The sequence below is a fragment of the Mastigoproctus giganteus genome, chromosome 3 (genome assembly GCF_048544385.1).
Source record: "Mastigoproctus giganteus isolate SK-2022 chromosome 3, ASM4854438v1, whole genome shotgun sequence".
Classification (NCBI taxonomy): Eukaryota; Metazoa; Arthropoda; class Arachnida; order Uropygi; family Thelyphonidae; genus Mastigoproctus; species Mastigoproctus giganteus.
Genome location: NC_143577.1, coordinates 2,457,087 through 2,481,485, shown reverse-complemented (window position 1 = coordinate 2,481,485; position 24,399 = coordinate 2,457,087). Strand labels below are relative to the sequence as shown.

Below are 24,399 nucleotides of genomic sequence, written 5' to 3'. Positions count from 1 at the left end.
AAATCATTAGTACGTCAAAATCCTTAGTATTTGGACTAGCTGGCTCCGTGTAAAGAGAAATTTGAAATCAGCTGGAGTTTTGAACATTATCTGGGCCGTGCAAATGGGAGGGTGCACTGGATGCGCTGTACCAGGGCCCCCGATTTAGGGGGCCCAAACGAGGCAGCCATAAACGTCTCAACATAAATAAACGAGGTCCCTTAACCCCTTTTGCATCCGGGTCTCCAAATACCTTTACACGGCCCTGAACATTACAGTCTCCATGGAAAATTGCTTCAATATTACAGAAGTTGGATTGGAGAAAAAAATTAAGTTTCAAAAAAGTAAAAACGTTTTGAGTGATTTATCGAACTAGTAGAATGGTAGAAACAGCAAATGAATTTCAGAGAATGAGGTGAAGAGACTCAGTCCTTTTTTGTAGTAGTAGTATTAGCCAAAGAGCTCAAGGAAGCCACAGGCTTTTGATGCACCGGCGAAAAAAAAAAAAAAAAAAAAAAGAAGGCAACTACAAATTATAGAGATCGAAGAGAATTGATTCCAGATTGAAGTTGTTGTAATAGTAGGGGCTTTCAGGAGCATCAGCGACTAAGGCCATATTGCTCGTGTATGCTCTCTCTGTAAATTGCGTGTGTTCTGTTGTCGATTTTCTGTTTTCTGGACGAAAAACCCGTGTTTCCAGATTGGGGGATTTCCGACAAGGAATGTCAGAATGTACTTGGGCACAAAAGTACCACCTTTAAAGCGAAGGAATCGTAAAGTTATAAAATAGAAGTCACAAGATGATGAATCAACCCCATTAGCACATTTTGCTACCCGTAGGAAGAACTCTTCTCTTAAATTAAATAAATAAATAACTGTAGTCCACGGACAGTTAAGGAGGTCCATATCTTTACAGATTTCTTTAATCCGTAAATTCCAGTTAGAAGTGATCTCATGGAGTCCAATGCCTGCAGGTTTATCGAAAAGTGGTTTATTTCTATTTAGTGCCATCCATTGAGGCTGGAAGAGGTATGGCCAAAGAGGATGAGTTGGCAGGCCCCAAACTTTGGACCAGAGGCGGATCTACCGTGAAGCTGATGAAGCTTAAGCTTCAGGGCCCTCACTTGCACCGGCCATTTCCAAGGCCCTGGGAGGGGACCTAGCAATGCGTTCACATGGTCATATTTGCAAAATTTGGAAAAGTAAGACATCAGAATGTCAAGGGGAATGTCAGAGGAATGTCATGAGGAATGTCAGAATGTTAAGAGGAAGAGATAAATTTACAACGGAAGTAATGAATAGGCTCTCGGATTGTATGATAATCCAATTAATGAAGAGGAGTGAATGATATGAACACAACGGAAAAAAAGATTTAAATTTCTTGCTGACTTGACACGAAATATTGACATTGAGGAAGATAACATAAAACTCATAATACTCCACTACAACGAGGACATCGACGACAAAATGGTTAATCAGTGACGTCAGTTCAAAGAGTATTTAAGATTAGTCACTGCACAAGAAAACTTGAAATGCCCTGAAATCTTTCAGCTCATATATGAAAGAAACATTAGAGGTGATAGAGGTTTTTCCAATTTTCAAAAGACGTTACCAATAACGAGTTGTGAAGCTGAAAGAAACTTTTATAAACTGTCAATTAGAAAAAAAAAAAAAAAAAAGAAATTTCGACCAACTATGCTTGTAAACCATTCTCTAAACAATACTGTTGTAATCCATGCTTTCTTATTGGATCGCCAAATTACGGGCAATGTGCTTTTTATCGCTCGTTGAAGAAGCGATCAAGGAAAATCAGCCAAAAAATGTAAGAAAAAAATTATTATTATGGAGGTGTGGCAGGCAGTTAATAAAAATATTGTTATTTTTCTGGATTTTGTGATGTTTTGTGGCCAGTTTTAACGCATGGGCGCACCCGGCAGACGCCAGGGGCCTCACTTAGGGTTAGGAATGCGACTAAGAGAGACCCAGAAAAAAATTAAAACAAAATTTAAACTGAATAGGGGCCACATTTGAAAATTCGCCGGGGGGCCCGAGAGTTCTTAAAACGGCCCTGGATGATGCTCAGCTTTTTTGAAATTGTAATTGGTCGTGATTCCTTTTCTCATTATAAATAAATATTCACTTTCTTACCTAATTTTGTATTCTTTTTCTTAAAGGGGGCTCCAAAAATTGTATAAGCTTCAGGCTCCACAAAACCTGGATCCGCCTCTACTTTGGACGCATAATTTGCTAATAAAATTTTCCTTCTGAGATGTAATGGTAACGCCTACCAGTACCATATCCAAGTATTATGGTAAAGGGGCATGACGACCAGGTTTTTAAGTATTATTTTTACGCATACACTTAAGGAATGTTAAGGGGGACATATGCCTCCTGTGCACCCCCTGAATACGCGCCATATAAGCTTTGAGCCGGGGAAGGTGCGATTTAAGTAAAGTTCGATGTAAAAGTTAAGTTATAACGTGATGAGAATTTGTGGGAGAATTACGATTCGGCTGAATATTTGTGATTTGTTTGAGAAAATTAGGAGAGGGAATAGAAGAATGGAGTTTATGTAAAAGCCTCAAGCGGGAATGCAGGACTGTATTTTCCGTGACTAGTTTGAAGGTTTAAGTCAAATAGGGAATTAAGTTATAAGGGGTTCTTTTCAATGGTGCTCCAAAGTTGATGTCACGTAAGTCCAACTATTGCATTCACCGTTGGGGATTTTAAGAATGAATTTTTCTGATTTTATTTTTTGCCAATGGGGGTGAGAGTTGGGTGAGGGCGCGACCATATTGGCACGCAAATTCAATCGAAGCACCAAGGATGGTATAATTTAAATTTTGTTTCGAACTGTGAAAGGGGGAGCGAATCGTTTAAGAAATGATTTTATGTAAGCTCTGTATGAACTCGTGTAATAAAGAGGTTTGTTGAAAGTAGCGTTGTTTCAGAAAAGTAATTCCTACATCTTTTATAGAAGTTACTCTATTAAGTTTAGGTTTGTTGAATTCAACGTGTTTTACCTGCGATGTTAAAATATTACATTTCATTGGGGTTCGTGCGAAGGGTGTTCCTCACTGCCCATTCATAAAATTCAGTTATTGCTGGCTGTAATTGGTTATTTACATTAAATTCAGTTATTTCTTGGCTGTACACGAAGAAAACAATTTAATGTCATCGGTATAAAGTTAAACGTGGGACTTCTTGGGAGAAAAAGATAGAAGAAAAGTCATTTATTTAGATATTGAATAATAAGAGACCGCTTATTAGACATAAATGTTTGAGACTAATATCACTGAATGTTATCTGATAATCTATAAAAGTTATATGTTGGAAAGCCAAGCAAGAAGAGATCCACTTATGCCACACGATTGCAGCTTGATTTTTAATATGGCGTGATGGTTAACCTGCTCTTTCCACCTTTGATCGAGCTTGTGCAGCTCTCTGGGATACTTTCGTCCGCCCAAGAGAATATCATATTTCAATGGACATTCAGAACTTCGCCGATCCGATCTCTGTACCATCTCGTCCACTAAACGCTTCCGAGATATTCTTGGTGTTCAAGCACAGTCGAACTGAGTGACTTACAGCGAGATCGCTCAGTTTAGAACTGTCCATATTTTCCTAAGAGAACAATTCGCATTCGCATCAGTTCCTTGACCTCCACGCACTTTCAGTTCGATTTGCAAAGGACGATTGTTGAATTCAACTGTGGCTTAACCGGTGTATTACTTGTGCGATGAAAGAAATGAAATCCGTGGCGAGATTGAAAGAAATCCTTGGCGAAAAAGAAGTGAAGTGGAGTCGTTTCTTTCTCGCATAATAACCACCCGATCGATGGGCGCTTTATCTTATGCAGTTTCTCTTACACGTTTGCAAAGCGAAATAGCATTTTTCGATTACTTTCTTCGGGGTATCCACATTTGTAACAAAATGTTCTGGAGCGGAAATTGGGAAAATACTGTGTCAGGAAGGAAGTGTCACTCGGTTTTAATATCACGATTTAGACGAGAACAGATAACCGTGGAAGCCGCCGAGAGGTTTTGGGAAGTGAATTCGCGTTTTGGGTTTCCTGTCGAGGTGGGTACTCCAACTCAGATTGCAATGAATTCCTCGTCACGCTGGGAACCGCTAAAGCACACGAGGGACCGCCGTAGTCGTGTGGATCTAGAAAGTAACCCCCCCCCCCCTTTTCCAGTTAGGTGACTGTCGGGAGAAATATTAATCGGAGTTCAGGTCATCTAGAAAGTAAATCGTGAGTGAGACAAGGGAGCGAAAGAAACCGGATGTGGGGTAACACCGTGACCTACACTGATGACCCTGGCGGACTGCGTTTGTAGGTGTGCTGCGGTTGTTACGGTAGCCGGGTCTGCAAACAAACATTCGTCACACATGAGCAGAGAGCGGGGCTAAGGTTAACACGTGTCGGCGGAAGTGCTAACCGCCAGAAAACGACGCCCACCCCTCGGGTATCCCTTTCTCGTGGATCGCCTTCGTTTTCCACGGCTGCTCCTCCTCTCAAGCAGATCGCCTCCTTACCTCCGCTTGACGTCTCACGAGGACTGGTGACGTCACCGCTTCTACACCGACTTTCCGCGGCCCCCGATCCATCCAGTACGGGACAATGCGCGTAAGAGGTTACCTGCCACTCCTGTGTGTCTTCGGATTGACCCTCTCCAGAGAGGCCTACGCCGAAACTCGGATATCCAGCCAGTCCAGGAGAGTCGTGTTCCCCGTAAGTATTTCTTTTTGCGTTTTTAAGATAGTTCGTGTGGCGATGTTTAAGGGGGCAGGAACCGTGACGACGAACGTTTCTCACCTGCGTTGTGAAACGCTTCCTCGGTGTTTGGTGAAAGTTTCTTCACCCCACGTCGCACCTCCTCTTCTGGAAATCGGGGAGCGTATTTCGGCCACCGAGTGACAAATCCCTAGGCATGCGCAAACTCGCCTTCGAAGAGTTCCTCAGAAGTGTTTTTTGCCAACGTAGAAATTCTTCTTTTTTCGCTCTTTCTCCTCCGGCGATGATCGTGCAGATTTTAGTTGGCCGCAATCTCCATTCTACACACACCCCTTACCTTCTCCACGCAGCTTTTTCCTTTATAACTCTGCCAGGAATTTGTAGGCGAGTGTGTCCAGTGTGGGGTGAAGTGGGGGAGGGGGTTTAAAGAATTCAATTTCTAGATCGGTATCTTTTCAGTACGACGTAGCTTTTTAATATTGCTCTTTTTGACGACACCTTTGGGGAGATTATGGTCGCTCGGAACCACCGTCAAATATGGCAAATTTGTGGGTACTGTTCAAGATTTCAGGGGTGTTACTGACGACTTAAGATGAGTAACGAAGATATCCTCTAATGCGCTGTTATTATTTCGGCCAAGGAAGAAGACGCACCCTCAATTAATAGTCCCCACTCAATGACCTGCAATTATTGCAAAAAAAACGATTCGTTGGACTTTCGGAACTCGATTTTTCTGATCCGAGCCTTCACTTCGCAGTTTGCGAGACTTCCCACTTTCAGTTCTCTTCGTTCGTTCCTCGTTGTTTTTGCAGATCGTGGAAGAAAAACTGTCGGGTATGAAATGTGGGGGCGAAGTGAAATGTTTACGACGTCATTGCCGCACGAAACGCGATTTTGGTGGAAATAATTGCGTTGAAAAGCAATAAGTTGTCACAGAAGAAGGATGATTGAAACCGAAGGCATCGCTACCCACGCAACGCATGTGACTGGAAAATTACATGAAATTAATCCCTGCAGTTAGTCCTGAATTTTTCGTCCACGATTCTCTCAGTCTGTTGCTGTCTGTAATAAAGGTTACGCAGAAAACACTACTCCCTGCGATAGCTGCTCTCCTCATTCTACAAAGACCTTTTCTGTCCATCGTGGGTTGAAAGGTGGTTATCACCCGTCTTCTACTTTTCACCAAAAAAGGCAGTGCGACGCTCAATTTAGACATCGTCGAAGTTAATCCCCGCTCAGTAAATGCAAACTCAAAACTGTGACTTGCAGTAGCTTATTGAAAATTGTAGGATAACCTAACATTTAACGAGAACTCAATTGATATTCGGAATTCTGTTTGGGTGAAACTCAAACTTTTCCTCCTAGGACAACGCAGTATTAAGTAATTTTTGGAACTGCGCAAGCTGGATGGGATGGATTATGGGACATTATGCTTATACTGTAAATAATGCAAAATATCTCGAAACGTAAAATGTGTGGCGCAAATCCATCAATCAAAAATTCAAGATAAAGAGTTGAACACAATCCGCGCATCACTCGGTGCTTTACTTACAGTTAGTCAAAGCAAGTTGTGAAAATTCTGTTGCAAAAGAGTCCAAGAACAGCAAGGCAGAATTCTTTTCGAAAGGGAACAGACCAAAGAACCCAGTTGTCGTTAAATTTAAAGAGTTGAAGAACTAAACCCATTTTCTGCGTCAATATTTAATGCTTTTAAACCTAAAGTTCTCAACGTTCCGGCCCACAGTTATGTTGAGTCGAATGAAATTGACATCGCTGAAAAGATATTCGGCCTGGTTATTCTGAAGGAAGCCGAGTAGATACTAAACCCTCAGCTTTAATCACGAATGCATCAGAGTTCAGGGACACTTCTTCTGGCCTGGGGCAGCGCGAGCATTTGCTCGGTTAGCAAGGGTGGTCCAGAAGGAGATTTCTGTAACTGCAGACCAACGAGTCCAATTTGTGCGGTGTGGAAATTAATTGATTCTGTGGTTAAGGCACTGTGCAGGATCGCATAGACACGAATGAAATTAGAAACGAATCTGAGCACCTGTTTGTTGAGGGAACCAGGTATCGTTCGTGGCCTTATTGCAGCTAACTTTGACACAGATTCTGTTTCATCGTTAGTAAAAACTGCAGCCATTATCAACCCACTGCAGGATGGAAGCCTCCTCAACGATTCATGTGGAGGGAATTGGACCATAATCTGCCACGCTGGTCCAGTGCGGGTTAGCAGATCGACCTATTTAGCAGTCGTGGGCTTGAAACCGGTTTACTCAAAGAGCGTGTGCTGCTGCACTCCCGCTCTTGACCACTCGGCTACAGAGGCAGTAGCCGACATTAAACTATTTAAACAGCACGTGCAATGATTTTCAAACTCCCCGTGCCAGGGAAAAGCCAAATATGGCTTTTCTCTGGTCGAATACGGCCCTGTTGAGTTTCCTGCAGAGCACTTTCCTCTTGTTACATTATCCTGAAGTGTATTATTGTTGGTTACTAATTATTGTTAATTAAATAATTATGCTATTTCCTGTGACTATCGTCATTTCCACTGTCACATTCGTCATTCAGTGTTTCTGATCGCGAAATTGCGGCAGTATTTTCACAAGAGTTTTCCACTCATTCGCAGATAAATTCCTACAGGGTGATTTTGCAGTGGGTTGTCTCTGGTTGGTGACATGTCTGGAATGTTGTTGAACGAGCATTCATTTATGACTCATCTGTCACGAGAAGGCCCCAAATTGCACATCATTCTCTTATGCAACACGCACACAGAGGAAAACAGAGATGTCACCAGTTGCTTCACAGTTGCTTTGTGCAAATTTGCAGCAAAAGAATTTCATTGGCTTCGGGGTCTGCAACTATGGAACAGACGATTTATTGAGTTCGCGTGTACCAACAGACCATTTACTATTTTTAAATGGCAAACGACAGGAAAAACAATCTCCAGTTACACGATCAGAATGACTAGAGATAATAACTTAAACCAAAATGGAGATCTCAACGTTTATTAATAAATTATTAATAATTTATTTTTTAGTTTATTAATAATTATTAATAAATTATAAAATATTTAAGGGCAAAGGCCTCATGCTACAAGGTAGAATGACTAACATATATTAGTCATTAGCGCAAAAGCATCATTTTAACGTAGCCATCTACCAAAGTAGTTAAATTAATTAATTAAACGTAAATGAAATTAAGCCTCAACACCCAAATATCCAATCAAGCATAGGACGGTAGAGTTTAAGGAACGATCAACAACCATACACGAACAAGTACGTATGCTGGAACTGGATTCATACTTCTAAATAGCCTATTCTAAATTGCATGTTGGATGAAAAACCAGAATTTTTTAGTGAAAAGTACGCTACCCTTGCCTGAGGCCATTCACTGAGAACTTGATCGCTCTTTCAACTTACTTGACGTCACATGCTCCTCGAATTGCCTAAGGCCATTCACTGAGAACTTGACCGCTCTTTCAACTTACATGAAGATGTGTGGTTTAAATCTTAACCCTTCAAAATCTGCAACAATGATTTACTCACTGAAACAATAACCAACAGTAATTAAACCATCAGTTTTTGGCACTGTCATCCCAGTGGTTACCTGCTATAAGGACCTCCGTGTCAATTTTGATCCGAAGCTGAGATTCGATGCGCGGACAGAATACCTCCGGAAGCGATTTAACACCCTACGCTGGAGAGCGAAGCAACACTTACTTCATTCCATCGATGCCGCAACCACTACCAGAGATCTTCAAGCCACTGTTTATCTGGCTATTTTATACGCTGCTGAAATTTGGGCATCTGCGTCACCCTCACTTCAAAAACCGGTGTTCTCGTGTGAATACTGGACCCTGAAATGGGCCACAAATAAGCATCGCAGACCCCCCTCAAATTGAGAACAACTGGCATGGCTCAGCAGCTAAATGTATCCAGGCTCCCTAAGTTAATTGACAGCAGGCGTTTAATGCAGTAAAAATGTACACAGGAGTGATAAACGCCCCAAACATCTGGGATTGCTGTCAGTGGCACAATCCTCCGCCATCCTTGAGGTCATACCCCCACACTAATCCTCAAATACAATCGGCTGAAACTGTGTAATCCCTTCGTGCTTGCCCAGGCACTTCACAAAATTCAAGCACTGCCTCGTCTTGGAGTCAACGTACAGAAAATGGCTACCGACTACAAATACCGTCACATGCTCCTCGAGTGGATTACATCTGTGGAATAAATTCTTCCAAATTGTTTTACGATGTGCAGTTCTGTTTCTGTCATATTTTCCTATTTATTATAATTTCAATTTACACGTTTTATTTCGTATAACTTATAATATTCCGTGTCGCCGCGATGAGAATTATTGTTTGCAGTACTTGTACCGTACAGCAACGTAGAAGTTTAGTTAGAATTCGACCTGAGGTCGAAGAAAACACAGATATAATCACGGGTGATTATATCCACTGTGCCGCCCACGAGGACATAGGACATTCGAAGTTTCGCTATCGTTCTTTAATTTATCTATAACATGGTAAAGTGCTCGTTGATGTTCGAAATTCTGTTTACATGAAATGTTTCAAGGTATGCCATATTTTGTTCTGGCTTGAAATTCAGTGTTATGAACAAGAACAGCTACTTCTGCGTGTCATTCTAACCTTTCAAAGAATCCAAAATGATTTTATGCGAGGCCTTCCTCTGATGTAGTTGTAGTGGACTTGTGGCCAATTAAATTCATTGTCAGCAGGGAGTGAAGGCAGGGACCATCGCAGGGACAGAAGCTGAGCAACAACAGTCTTCTACGTCCGAAGGTCTTTAGTACGAAGTTTTGACGAACGAAGAAAAGCATCTTTTGATTGAAGTAGGGACGTCTTCCAACTCAGAAAAAGAAGCGAGGTTGCCGCAAATTCAACTCATTCCTCAATGAGATTACAAGAGTAAAGAGGAGAGCTGGTCAAGTTGATGCTGCCACGCCAATTTCGTTGTTCTTTTGCTCATTTTAAATTACTGAACTGTTCTGTTTGCTCTCCATGCTGTTGTATATTTCACGTGGAGATTTTTTCTTTTTGTACTGTTGTATACAACTGATTCTTAAGTTCAATTTATATTTGAAAAGAAACATACGGCGAATTTTATAAATGGTAATCACGTGATCGTGATTACGCAAAGTTTAGAGCGTCTTGTATAACTGAGGCGTTGAAGAGAGAACGTGATCCCTCTGATGACAACAACAACAGGTTGCCCAGTTCTAAATGGAGGCACAATATATATATATATATTTTTTTTACTTTCTTCCATTTTACTGTATCGAGCTGGCTACAATAAACAAATCTGTGCACTTACCGCACCTCAGGTGGCATATCACTTGAGGGATGGCATATGCGAGCCAATTTAACTCTTTAATTAAATGCTTAACTAAAAGTATTTAACTCTTTAGTTATATATTTCATATTTTGTATAATATTTGTTTTTCCCCCATCCAGTGCGAACGTTTTGGCGCCAGTTATTTTCGCGATGTTTATGTGTATTTATGTAGTCGTATAATATCGATTTCTTTTTTCACAGCTCGTCGTATCAACCGAACTTAGATGTTAGAAATTTCCACAGTGGTTCTGAAGATAACCTTGCGTATAATATGCGGGTCCGAAGCAGGTGAAGCATTGCATCGTTGGGCATCAAATTCTGCCATACCACTGAAGTACCTCTTTGAAATGCCCAGGGGTGATCCAGGCAAGTTGCGGCGCACCTCATTTCTACTGTGATAATTGCAGGTTAACATTAAACGAATGGTTTCTTGGCAGTTTTATCGCTACGCCTCGAATATGCGTGGTCTGACATAAGCACTGGGAAATGGAAATGAGAGTAGGAGTGTGTTATAGGCCTAATGAATCTGATCAGTATAATGAGCAATTGTGCAGAAAAAATAAGAGTGGACCAGTAAATTACAGTGTCTTATAATGGGGGATTTTAATTTCCCAGATATTGACTGGAATTTGGGGGCTGGTTACTCACACACTAGCAGGGCTTTTGTGGATTTATTGGATGATTGTTTTCTACATCAGCATGTTCGGGAGGCAACTAGAGGGAGGAATACTCTTGATTTGATTATCAGCAGGGATTCTTCATGCATTAAGAATCTGCAGATAAATGAACCACTAGGTGGCAGTGATCACAGTGTGCTGAAGTGGGATTTACTCAAAGAGCTAACTATCATCAGGGATAAAGGGAAGGGTTTTTGCTTTCGTAAAGGTGACTACAGAAGTCTCAGACAGTTTTTAAATTCTGTACAGTGGGACCAACTGATTACCAACAGTGAATGCAAAATGGGAAGACTTCAGGGACTTAATTTTGGAGAGTACTAGGCTTTACATACCAACTAAGAAATATTGTTCAAGGTTTAGGCCAAAATGGATGTCAGATGAACTAATGAGGCATATGGCAGAGAAGAAGAAGAATGTATGGGATGCGTATAAAGGATCAGGCGATACAGAAGCCTATGGCAGGTAGAAACTAGTCTGTAATCAAGTCACAAAGGAGGTTAGGCAGGCGAAGGCAGATTACGAGAAATCTTTGGCAAGGGATGCAAAGAAAAACAGCAAAGAGTTCTTTACTTATGTAAACTGTAGAAGGAAGGGGATGAATCAGATTGGACCACTTAACATAGATGGGTTGACTATTGATGATCATGCTCAGGTGGATAACAAACTAAATTTGTATTTTGCATTCACACGAGGAGTTATTCAATGAGTGGAATGCCAGAAGTTTATCAAACTCAAACAGGGAACTAAGTGATTTTGTAATAACTGAGAGCAAAGTGCAGAAGAAATTGTTAAAGTTAAACATAACGACGGCATCTTTGTGGACGGAATCTCTCCAGTTATATTAAAGGAGGCAGCAAAGTAAGTAAGCAAACCTTTAGCTATAATTATGAGCGCATCCTTGGACTCAGGGGCGGTCCCCATGGAATAGAGGTGGGCAAATGTGTCACCAATTCACAAAGACGGTTCAAAAGGTGACACAAGTAACAAAGTAACCTGTTAGTTTAACTTGTGTACCGGGGAAAATAATGGAATCACTGGTTGAAGAAGCATTGCAGGATCATCTAGACAAGACTGCAATAATACTTAAGACATAGACTGGGTTCGTTAAGGGGAAATATGTCTGACCAATTTGATTGGACACTATGATGTGGTCACAAAGGAACTGAATGTCAAAAATAATTATGATATCATATACTTGGATTTCAGGAAAGCTTTTGACACTGTTGCACATGGAAGATTGCTTTACAAATTGGAGAGGTATGGCATTAAGAGTAAGTTGTTACAATGGATAAAGGGATGATTCAGTGGGAGAGATGACAGAAAGTTTTAATCAATGGACGCTGCTCTTCGTGGAAAAATGTTACTAGTGGAGTTCCCCAGGGTTCGGTGTTGGGCCCATTGTTGTTTTGCATATTTATCAATGATATTGATGAAGCTATATCAGGCTTAATGTCCAAGTTTGCAGATGTAACGAAGGTTGGCAGGGTTGTTAACGACAGTAAAGACAGTATGCTACCGCAACAGGTTCTGGAAAGGTTGAGTAGATGGGCTGAGAACTGAAGCCAGCGGGTAGTTAATTGATGGAACAGACTTTCATCTTTTGTTGTGGAAGGTGATAGCTGAAATAAATTAGACAGGCGTTCCGAGTGAATGGATGGATGGAGAGTCCGCAAACGGCAAAAAAAAGGCGAATCCCGACAATGAAGCTAGTAGTGTTTATGTCCTTTTTCCACAACGTTTGTTTGTTTGTTTATTTGGGTTTTAGGAGCATTAGCAACTAAGGCCATATTGCTCCGGGATATGAGGTGGTCATTCCCTGACCTTTCCGCATCCTCCGTATTTGGTGGTGACGGGCTCGAACCCCGGTCTAATCGTGTGCTACGCACTGCTGCTCCTTCCCACCTGGCTACGGAGGCGCCTTTTCACAACGTGGCTAAGGTAGTGGGCCTCAGGGGTAGGTTGCATATTTTTAATAGGGTATATCTGGCTAAAGCGAATGGAATTATACAGCAGATACCATATTTTGAGAGCACAAAAGGTGATATTGTTGTACATGTTGGCAATATTGGAGTAGGAGATCTGAGGACTCACTTAACAAGTTCAGAGCAGTGGTGAAAAAAAATGGAGAGTTAGGGTTGAATTGGAAAGTATCTGCAATTCCGCCCAGACACGATCGAAGGGGGTATATAATAAGAGCCTTGTCAATTAATCCTGTAGAGATTGTTTACGGCTCATGGGGGAAAATTTTGCTCAGTGTTGTCTGTGCTTGTTGACAGGAGAGACTGCTTCTACAGGGACGGAATACACTTAAATGGAAAGGGTCCAAGAATATTTGCTGATGCTATCGAGGCAAGTGAGGTGGAAATTGCTAACCTGAGGGCATAACGGACTAACGGATTGACAATAGCTGCTGGCAGAGTTAAAATGATTCTTGAACTGCTTCTATTAGAATGAGCAGCACCCTGAAAAGCAAGGTGATGGAGATTTCCAGTACTTCTGGGAGTCATAGTGGAACAAGTAATGGGCTGTGTTAGGGTAACTAACAGTAGGAACAGGTGCATTTATACTTGCATGTACACCAATGCTAGGAGAAAAGTAAATAAATTTGATAAATTTGAAGTGCTGGTCAAGACAACAAAGGCGGATATTGTTGGGACATCAAAGACGTGGTGTTACTCAGATTTAGAGATGTAGAATTGGAATTTCGGGAGTACTATGTGCACAGACAGGATAGGGGCTGAGGAGGGCTTATGGTCTTAGAGTTAAGAAGCGCATAAAATCTAAGACAGTGCATCCAGTCGACATGGGTGGCTAGTGCAATATTCAGCCAATTTGGTGCGACATACGCACTGGAAAAACAAAAATGAGAGTAGGAGTGTGTTCTAGGCGTAATGACTGATGGGTACAACGAACAAATATATTTGGAGATTTAACTTCCTAGACATTGATTGAAACCTGTGGGTTGGTCACTCGCGCACCAGCACGAGTTTTAGTATTTATTGGATGACTCTCTTCTACAGCAGCACATTAGAGAAGCAACGAGAGAGAGAGAGAGAGAGAGAGAGAGAGAGAGAGGGGGGGGGGGAGGGATAACGCTCTTGATCTGATTATCAGTAGTGATTCTTCGTGCATTAAGAATCTGCAGATAAATGAACCACTAGGTGGCAGTGATCACAGTGTGCTGAAGTGGGTTTTACTTAAAGGTGTAGATACCATCAGGGGTAAAGCGAAGGGTTTTTTCTTTCGTAAAGGCGATTACGAAAGTCTGTGACAGTACTTAAATTCTATATGGTGGGACCAACTGATGATGTTACCAACAGCAAATGCTAAATGGGAAATATTCAGGCAAATGAGCATAGAAGTTGCTATGCTTTTCATACCAACGGAGAAATACTGTTCAAGGCCTAGACTTAAATATATGTCAGATGAACTAATTAGACTTTGGCAGAGAAAAAAAAATGGTTCATATAAATTCTCGGGTGATACAGAAGCCTATGGTGGATATAAATTTCTCCGCAATGAAGTCACGAAGGAGGTTAGGAAAATTTAGGCAAAAAACGTGAAGTCTCTGCAAAGAATGCCAAGAAAAGCAGTTAAGGCTTCTTTACTTATACCGAGAGTGGAAGGAAGGGACTGAATCACATTGGTACGCTGGATATGAACAGGGCCGGCCACAAGCATACTCAACCTTTTCTGTCGGACAGGGCCCCGCGCTTTATCCAAGGGAGCATGCCTGGATTCTGGGGTGGTTTCCTGTGTCCTGGATAATGTAAAAATGTATCCCCAATTCACAAAGTGGGATCAATAGGCGACATGTGTAATGACATGTTAGCTTAACTTCTGTTCAGGCAAAATAATAGAGTCACTGCTTAAAGAAGAATGCAGCACCATCAAGGCAGAAATGCAATATTGCCGTCATTGCATGGATTTCTTAAGGGACGATGTTGCCTGATCAATCTGTTTGGATACAGTAACAAAGGAACTGGATGCAAAAATATTAATTTCGATACACGGATTTCGGGAAAGCTTTGATATTTGTGCACATAAAAAAGTGCTGTACAGATTGGAGCAGTGTGGCATTAAGGGCAAGTTGCTGCTATGGATAAACGGTTGGTTGAGTGGAAGAAGACAGAGCGGTTATTAATGGACACTGCTTTACACGAACTAATGTTTTTAGTGGAGTTCCTCACGGTTCAATGCTGGCCCAATGTCGTTTTCAACCTTTATTAATGACATTGATAAAGGCAATTAGGCTGAATGTTTAAGTTTGCATGATGATAGAAATGTTGGCAAGGGGATTAAACTCAGCAATCAGGGCATGCTACTGCAACAAGAGCTATAAAAATTAGACAGATTGGAGAGAAGATAAATTGAAGTTTAATATTGAGAAATGCAAGGTAATTCATATGCAAAACAGTAATCCTAGATTAACGGAAGGATGCAAATCTACAGGAACGGATGAAGAGAACGGCAACAAGATTGGGGAGAGGAACAAAAGAGTGTAACCTGGAAAGACTTCAGTTTTTTCCAATTGCAGCATCTGGAAACTAGGTAGCAGCAGCAGCAGCGAGATGTGGCTGAAGTGTTTAAGGTCTTTAACTGATTAAGCTCACTGCTGATCGAATTTCTCCTCTTGCTCAGACATGAAGGTACATAATTTCAAACTGAGGAAGGACTATTGCAAGATTGCTGTGCGGAATTACCTTCAACCAGAGAGTGGTTGATTGTTGAACAACGTCCCATCTGGTATTGTGGAGGTGGGTTATTTGAATAAATTCAAGGAACAACTGGATAAACTCTTAGAGGAAATGGACAGGTAAAATTGGAAGTGTTGGCTGTTATTTAACTGATACTGTATAAGCTTGCTTTCTTGCATCATTGCCATCACAATTAATAATACTAGTATTCATCATAGCTACTGCTATTTTTGTACGGCTGATATAATCGAAGTTTAAAATGTCTGCGGACAAAAAAAATTTGAAGTTTATTTAAAATTCCACTGCCAATACTTGCCAATGCCATCCAGTGAAGATTGTTCAGTTTTCAATCCATCTTTCAAGAGAGGTTTTAGAATGTGATGATGAATCCGGTGAACAGGATAATTTGGATTACATCATCAGGTAAGTGACGCCCTGGTCAACAAGAAATCGATAACATTAAGTGAGGTATTTTTGACTAACCAAATCCAGTGCAGATCTCTTGACATTTACATCTCATTTACAGATTGTAATCATTCAAAGAGTGACTGTTCTATGCCTCTTTGAACCTCACCGAACTGTCTGCCTGGTCCACTCACCGTGGTTGGTTGACATTTATTTCTAATGATTCACAACACACTGCATGAAGATAAACTTCATGACATTCACCTTCATTATTCCCTAAAATTTTATACTTGTGACCCCTAGCTGGCGTTTCCTACCAGGGAAAATATACTTTCCATTTCATTTTACTGATCTTTCAGGGTCTTATATTCTGCCAAGCTTTGCCAGTTCAGATGTTGTAAGCAGTTCTTCACAAGGGCATTGATTAGCACTCCTCATCAATTTGGTTGCCCTTCTTTGAACCATATCCTAGAAATTCAGTCTCTTTCCTTACTTTCTTTTCTTTACACCACACTCTAAAATGCTGTCTTACTATTGTCTTATACAAAGGGATAATGACACCATATGTCTTCCTAACTGACTTGTTTACACTGCATAGAAGATTTCATGTCTGACTGAATCGTAATGCCCAAGTCTCTTTTATCCTGGAACACCTTTAATCTTTAATCTTTGATTTGTAGTTATTTACACTCACAACTTGTAAGAGTAACTGAATTTCTCCCCTGGGTGAAAAACTCTTTACAGTTAGAAAGAGTAAAAAATTTGAAACCAAACTGTCTGGTTTCTGTCATTAACCACTCTTCTTACTTATAAATCATCAGCAAAATTTGACAGACCCTGCACTCCCCATCATTGTCATTGAGGAAAATAAGAAACAGAAGTGGTCTCAGCGCTGAGGGATTACACTTGCTGTACTCATCCACGCTGAGGTATTTTTATTTATGATTACTCTGTCTGCTATCTTTTAACCAATCCTTGGAGAATTCATGGAGAATTCAACTAAAAGTTGTACGTAAATAATGTCAGGGTTGTTTCATTCATCCAACTGTTTATTGCCACTCTTTACCATTCCTATTTCATTCATATACAAGCACTCGACTCTGGAGGATGAAGTTCCTGATCGTGGAAAAGAGGCTGGTCTTCACAGCCAAACTCATCACGGGCCAGATATCATCTCCAAATATTTGGAACGCTTGCTCTTGGAGGATTCCACGGCCAAGCCTAAGGTCGGTACCAGCACTTGTGGCTCACCACAACAGGCTTGTACTCACTGACAGATTTCTTCCCAAGCAGATGCTCGCTGACATCTACAGCATAATAAGTAACAAGAAGGACAGACACAACTTTATCAAAGCCCTTGAACCCTGATATATTGCCAAGTTGTATTTGTTTTTTGTATTTGTGTTTAACTCTGTGTTTTTATGCTGTATTTGTATTTATTTTGCATTTGTGATAGGTATTTTGTAGCCTTTTTGTATGTGTCCGCTGTATTTTGTAGCCTTCTGTATTTGTACGCCTTACTTATCTTTTCCCTAACTGCTTTTTTGTGAACCCCTGGCGCTCGTCGCTGTCTTGGGATATTGTGCTGTAACTCTACTTCACAATAAAGATTTATTTATTTATTTATTAAGATGGTCTGTACTGCATCTTTAAACAGACTCCATGATCTTATCTTTAAACAGACTCCATAATCTTATCTTTAAACAGACTCCATGATCTTATCCACTGAAGCCGAAGTCACTGGTCTACGCATCACGTCTTTCGCACCTCCTTTTCGGACTGCATTGCAGGATCATCTAGACAAGACTGCAGCAATAATTCAGACACAGCATGGGTTTGTTAAGGGAAAGTCTTGTCTGACAATTTTGATAGGATATTATGATGTGGTTACAAAGGAGCTGGATGCAAAAAATAATTTTGATATTATATATTTGGATTTCAGGAAAGCTTTTGACACTGTTGCGCATGGAAGACTACTGTACAAATTGGAGCAGAATGGTATTAAGGGTAAGTTGCTACAATGGATAAAAGGATGGTTAAGTGGGAGAAGACAGAGGGTGGTAATCAATGGGTGCTGCTCTTCGTGGACTAATGTTATTAGTGGAGTCCCACAGGGTTCGGTGTTGGGTCCACTGTTGTTTTGTGTATTTATCAATGATATTGATGAAGGTATATCAGGCTTAATGTCGAAGTTTGCAGATGATTCAAAGGTTGGCAGGGTTGTTAATGACAGTAATGGCAGTGTGCTACTGCAACAGGATCTAGATAAATTGGGCAGATGGGCTAAGAAGTGGCAACTGAAGTTCAACCTTGACAAATGCAAAGTACTGCATAAGGGTAGAAGTAATCCCAGAGAAACATACCAACTGTGTGGTACTACACTTAAGGTGGTAGAAAATGAAAAAGACCTGAGAGTAATTGTGCAGGCAGATATGAAGTTTTCTGAGCAATGCAGACAGGATGCCAGGGCAGGTCATGGGGTTTTGTCAATGATATATTGGAATTTTGCTAGCAGGGAGAAGGAGGTGATTGTACCTCTGTATAAGGCAATGGTCAGGCCACGCCTTGAGTACTGCGTACAGGTCTGGAGGCCTCATTTTAGGAAGGACGTAGATTTACTTGAGCGTGTACAGAGAAGGGCAACAAGATTGGTGAGGGGAATGAAGGGATCCTCTTACCAAGAGAGGCTTAAGTTCTGCAAATTGCAGTGGCTGGAGACTAGGCACCTGCGCGGTGATCTGATTGAGGTCTATAAGGCCTTGAATGGGTTGAGCACGCTGAATTCTGATGGGATCCTTCCACTTGTTCAGATTACGAACCTAAGGGGGCATAAATTCAAATTAAGAAAGGACAGATGTAGAATAGATGTGCGGAAATTTTCCTTTAGCCAGCGGGTGGTTAATTTCTGGAACAAACTGCCATCTGTCGTTGTGGAAGTTGATAGGTTGAATAAATTTAAGGATGAACTGGACAGGCATTTGGAGGGAATGGTGTGATTTTTTTTTTTTTTTGGCTGATGCTGCATAAGCTCATACATTTGCTTTCTTGCATCAAATAAATAAATAAATAAATAAATCTTTATTGTGAAGTAGAGTTACAGCACAATATCCCATCACGGCGACGAGCGCCAGGGGTTCACATATAGATAACATAAGTACAAATTCAAATGGCTACAAAATATAGCGAACACATACAAAAGGCTACAAAATACAGATTACAAATGCAAAAAGAAATACAAATACATCATAAAAACAAGGAGCTGAACACAAATAAAGAAAAACAAATACAAGTTGGCAGTGATTCAGGTTTCAAGAGCTTTGATAAACTTGTGTCTGTCCTTCTTTTTACTTATTATGGTGTCGATGTCGGCGTCCACACGGTTGAGGGCAGCGAGCATCTGCTTGGGCAGAAATCTTTCGGTGAGTACAAGCCTGTTGTGGTGAGCCACAAGTGCTGGTACCGACCTTAGGCTTGGCTGTGGAATCCTCCAAGAGCAAGCATTCCAAATATTTGGAGATGATATTTGGCCTGAGATGAGTTTGGCTGTGAAGACCAGCCTCTTTTCAACGATCAGGAACTTCAACCTCGGGATGTCGAGTGCTTGTGCCATCATGGTAGTTGTGGTAGCGGGAGGTAGCCGAAGCTTGTTATTCGCCCATTTCAGTAGCCACTATTCAGCAGTGTACACCCGCTTAAGGCTTGTATGTGCAGCAGAGGCCCATATTTCTGCACCATAGAGAATGGCAGGGTAGACGGTGGAGGTGATGAACCTTTTAACAGTGGCAGGATGTCGGACGTGTAGCAGCTGCTGCTTTAAGATCCACCGTAGACGAGAAAATCTGGTACTGAGTTTGTCGATCTGGTGGACAAAGGACATCTTTTGGTCGAACAGAACGCCAAGGTCTGTGTGCGAGGGTACGTTTGGTATTCGTACCCCTGCGAGTGAAACGTTGAGTACTGTCGGCATGGATTTAAGGGAGAATATAACCTGAGCAGACTTCAGAGGGTTAATTTTTAGATTGAAGTTTGCCAGGTACAATTCTAGATCCTTAAGTTAGGAATTGATCCTGTTGCTGAGCTGGGCGGGGTCGTCGCCAGGGTTAATTGGAGTCAGCAGTTTGAAGTCATCGGCATAGCATAGGAGACCATTCGTTGAGGCAATAATGGGCACGATGATGGCTGTGAACAGGACACCAGACAGGACACCCCCCTGCGGTACTCCAGCAGTAATGTCGCAGGATAGGGTATGTTGCTGCCGATGGGGAATAAGTATTCTGTGACTGAGAAGTGATTCCAAAAAGCACAGCATATCACCTCGAATGTGAAAATTCTCCTTAAGTAGGAGGAGCAAGGCCGGAATCGACACGGCATCAAAGGCTGCGCTTATGTCGAGGTATGTGGTTGCTAGCTCAGCTCTTTGTTCGAATGCCATTGCTACTACTACTACTACTACCGTGATCACAGATATCTCTTTGGACGGTACCCATTTTGAGACTTTGTGCTCAATTGTGGTTGTTGATTCCTGCACCATCAAAGTTTGTCTATGCGGATAGCACCGTGGTTTCATCACTATCCTCCCCACACCGAGTGGAAAAAGGCTCGATTTCGAATGCCGTCGATGACGAGGAACTTTAATGGGCTTTATTCGCTCCGTGGATGAGTTAGTCGGTCTCAGTCGTAGATAACAAGGTTCCCCCCCCTCAGAAACTGGGTTTTTTTCGTCCAGCAAAGCGGGCAAATCGACCAGAGAACACACGCACTATCATTTAATCCGCCGAGAATAAGTAACATTAGTCCTCCATTGGTGAGGCGTTACTTGTTCGAAGCAGTGCAATACCGTGGCCAATCGTTCTGAAGGTTGATTCACAATATGAGATATAATTAAACGATGGATTTATACTACCCGGGTAGTAGAGATGATGGAAGTGCAGTGCAGAAGAACAGCTCTTTCATACTCGGCATTTAGCCAAGAAATATTTTTAGAAAGTAGTAGTGTGTTGCTATTTTTTTTTTTACTTAAATCAAAAATTTTATGGTCAGATGTCCTTTGTGAGCGGTACTGTGAAAATGGCTGTGTGGCTTCTGCCCTAACGTGCAACAGCAGTTCCTGAAGTGAGGTGCGTTCGAACACTTCTCGTTCCGTTGATGTTGCTTCCCACGTTCCGCATCGGAAGCGCCTCTAACCATTCGCAAATATCTAATCCATTGATAAAAGTGACGTAATTGGGGTCGGACTGGCGACTTTCTTTTGCTGAATGTGCCAGCCGATGGCGGATCGCCCAAAATACAGTGTCAGCACCAAGGGGGCAGTGCTTTGTTCCCTCATTGTGCCCATTAACTTTCTTTTTGTTTCACCGAAGAAGCGGGTCCCTCACAATCTTGTCCTATCCCGCGATTTACCATCCACGCTTCATTAACTCCAGAGTGGGTGTTGCTGTCTGCTGCCGATCACCAATCCTTCCCCTAGCTGGGATTTATACGCAAGGTTTAAGGCGGTTCAACAAAGATTGGCGACGTCCTTTCTTTCGTCCCTCGCACCGTTTCACGATGTCTGATTACGCTCTGCGGGTAACCAACCTGACCAGATCTTCATTGAGAACCACCCCAGCGAAACGTGCCCCGCCGTCTTTAGGTGCACGTGCGTGAAGTTTTAGTGAGCCGATCCACACACTTTCTGTTCGCCAATTGTCTCTAGACCAGCCCTGCCCATCAGAAAAAGGAAAAGAAAGGCAGGGTTCGTTTCCAGTTGAAATGGCGTTGCTGGGTAGAGGAAGAAAGGAAGGAACGAATTGATTAGTCGAGCCCGAACAAAGAACGGAGTTATTTCTGACACTCAGTTGTAACCACTTTCTTTCAAATCGTCCGATTACGTTATTTTCTGAGGTCTGTTCCGCAGTCACTTCTTCCGTGCAGGCTACAGACATTACCAAGGACTTACTTTGAATTCTCTGAAGTCCCCGAGAAAGATATTCCTGCCGTGGGGACCAAATAATAATCAAAAATGGGAAGTGGAAGCTGCTTGTAGAGAAGAATTATAACTTGCCACTCTTGAAAATCGAGGAAGAATGCCTAATTAATCCAAAAAGCTTGGAACTGTGAGATTTTACGTAATAAACATGGGGATGAAAGTCAGATCGAAATAACACACCGAAGTCCTGGAACATATCAGTACTTGCAATTAGAGAGTTTCCACTATAATAATCAGTAAAGACGGAGGGTCTAACTACACCATTCGAGCGAATGCGACATCATTTACATTTTAACGGGTTCAGAAACAAGTTATTTTTATTGAACCACAGTGAGAGAGAGGAAGAGACATGACACGGAAACTGGCAAGACTCTTCACAAAATGCATTAGAAAAGGGGTTCTAATGCATTTTGTGAAGCAAACCTATGATTGCATTTAGGAGTAGAAAAATGCAATCATAGTTTTGCTGCATGAGAAAGGATAAATTGGAAATTATAGACCAATTAGCTTGTTATCCCACATCAACAAGTTGTTCACAAGGGTCATTACTAACAGATTAGAAAGAATACTGGATGAGAATCAACCGAAAGAGCAAGCTGGCTTTAGGACAGGATTCGCAACTATGGATCACCTTCACGTAATATCACAGCTAAAAAGAGAGAAAGCAAATGAATATAAAACACCATTATGCCTGGCATTTGTGGATTATGAAAAGGCATTTGACTCCATACAGCATAAGGCAATGTTTCGGGCACTGGAAAGACAAGGCATAGATACCCCACATATTATGATTTTGAAGAAAATATATGAGAATGCTACCTCCTTTATTAGACTAGACAAAGACAGTAGGAAATTTAAAATCGCGAAAGGAGTTCGACAAGGAGACACAATATCTCCGAAGCTGTTTACTGCTGCTCTTGAGGAAGCTTTCAGAAGATTAGACTGGTCGCAGAAAGGAGTCAATGTGAACGGAGAGTCCCTAAACCATTTACGATTTGCAGATGACATTGTGGTCATAAGCCACGATCCCAAAGAATTAGAGGAAAATCTTAATCAGTTATGCACAGTTAGTAAGGATTTTGGACTAAAGATGATAAAACAAAAGTAATGATGAACAAGTATGCCACGGAAAGGAATAAGGAATATAATCATTGAAGGAGAACGACACTTCTAACGTTACTGTATAATTGTTTATACAGTAACGTTAGAAGTGTCGTCAATAAAATGAGCGAATTCGAACTGCTGGTTAAAAGAAGTAACGCGACATAATAGGGCTTACAGAGACGTGGTGCCACCCTGAAATTGGGGATGATGAGTTTCAGTACGGCTTGTATAATGTATTTAGGAAGGATAGGTTAGATAGAAAGGGTGGTAGGGTAATGCTTCTTATCAGAAGCAGCCTGAGTGCGACGATAGCTTTCCCGGATTCAGACATTTCACATGCTAGTATAGAGTCTGTATGGTGTGAGATAGTTGGAAACAAAGGTATAATGCGACTGGGAGTAATCTACAGACCAGGTGATTGTGAAGATTATGACAAAAGCCTCTACATGCAAATGGAATGGGCAAGTAAGCGTCAATGCCTTATTATGGGTGATTTCAATCTGCCTCTAATTGATTGGAGTAAATGGGAAGGAAACTCGACATGGGGACAAAATTTTTAAATCAGCTAGATGACATGTTATTTGTATCAACATGTCAGGGAAATACTAGAGAAAAGAATATCCTAGACCTCATCATCACACATGAATCAGATGACATAACAGGGCTGACAGTAGAGGAACCAGTAGCAGGAAGTGATCACGGAGTTCTACGGTGGATGATGACGAGAGAGGTAGCAGAAGTAAAAGGCAAAGGAATGGGTTTTAATTTCAGAAAAGGAAATTACGATGCCTTAAGGTACTACATGGACTCTATTAACTGGGTAGATATCGCGCAGAGAATGAATACAATTGAACTGTGGTACGCTTTTAAAACATTAATCACAGATGCCTTGAATGCGTATATACCATTAAAAAAATACTCCACGAGAAGGGTTCCAAGTTGGATGACTAGTGAAGTTGCCACATTACTTGAGCAGAAAAAGGTGGCATGGAAACGTTACAGAGCAATAAAAAGTACTGAAGCCTATAACAGCTACAAGGTGATGTGTAATAGAGCCACAGAAAAGGTTCGACAGGCAAAGGCAGTTTATGAGAAATCACTAGCAAACAGAGCAAAGAGGAGGGATAGGGAATTCTTCACATATTTAAATGCCAAGAAGAGCAGGACAAACCAGATCGGACCTTTACGTAAGGGAAAGGGGATAGTAATAAATACACCAGCTGCCGTTGCAGATGAACTCAACAGTTATTTTGCATCGATATTTACAAATGAAAAACGTTTTGTGGCAATGGGAAATTGTGGGCGCGAAGTTAAAAAATATGTAATTAATGATATTGAAATTTCGCAAGATTATTTAATGAAAAAACTTTCGAGCCTACGGACCAGTAAGGCTCCTGGAGTTGATGGAATATACCCTATCATCTTAAGAGAGGCGGCAAGCGAGTGCATTGAACCATTGAGGCTAATTATGCGA

At 41.4% G+C, this 24,399-nt stretch overlaps 1 protein-coding gene across 1 annotated transcript in view; it reads left to right on the top strand.

The window, feature by feature from the left end:
- The first annotated feature begins 4,556 nt into the window (after window positions 1–4,556).
- LOC150087612 (cubilin-like) overlaps window positions 4,557–24,399 on the top strand; it is a 74,783-nt gene continuing 54,940 nt past the window's right edge. The window contains exon 1 of the mRNA XM_090369169.1: window positions 4,557–4,714. Within this exon, the coding sequence (XP_090225295.1) occupies window positions 4,604–4,714 (111 nt within the window). The 5' untranslated portion in view covers window positions 4,557–4,603. The remainder of the gene's footprint in view (window positions 4,715–24,399) is intronic.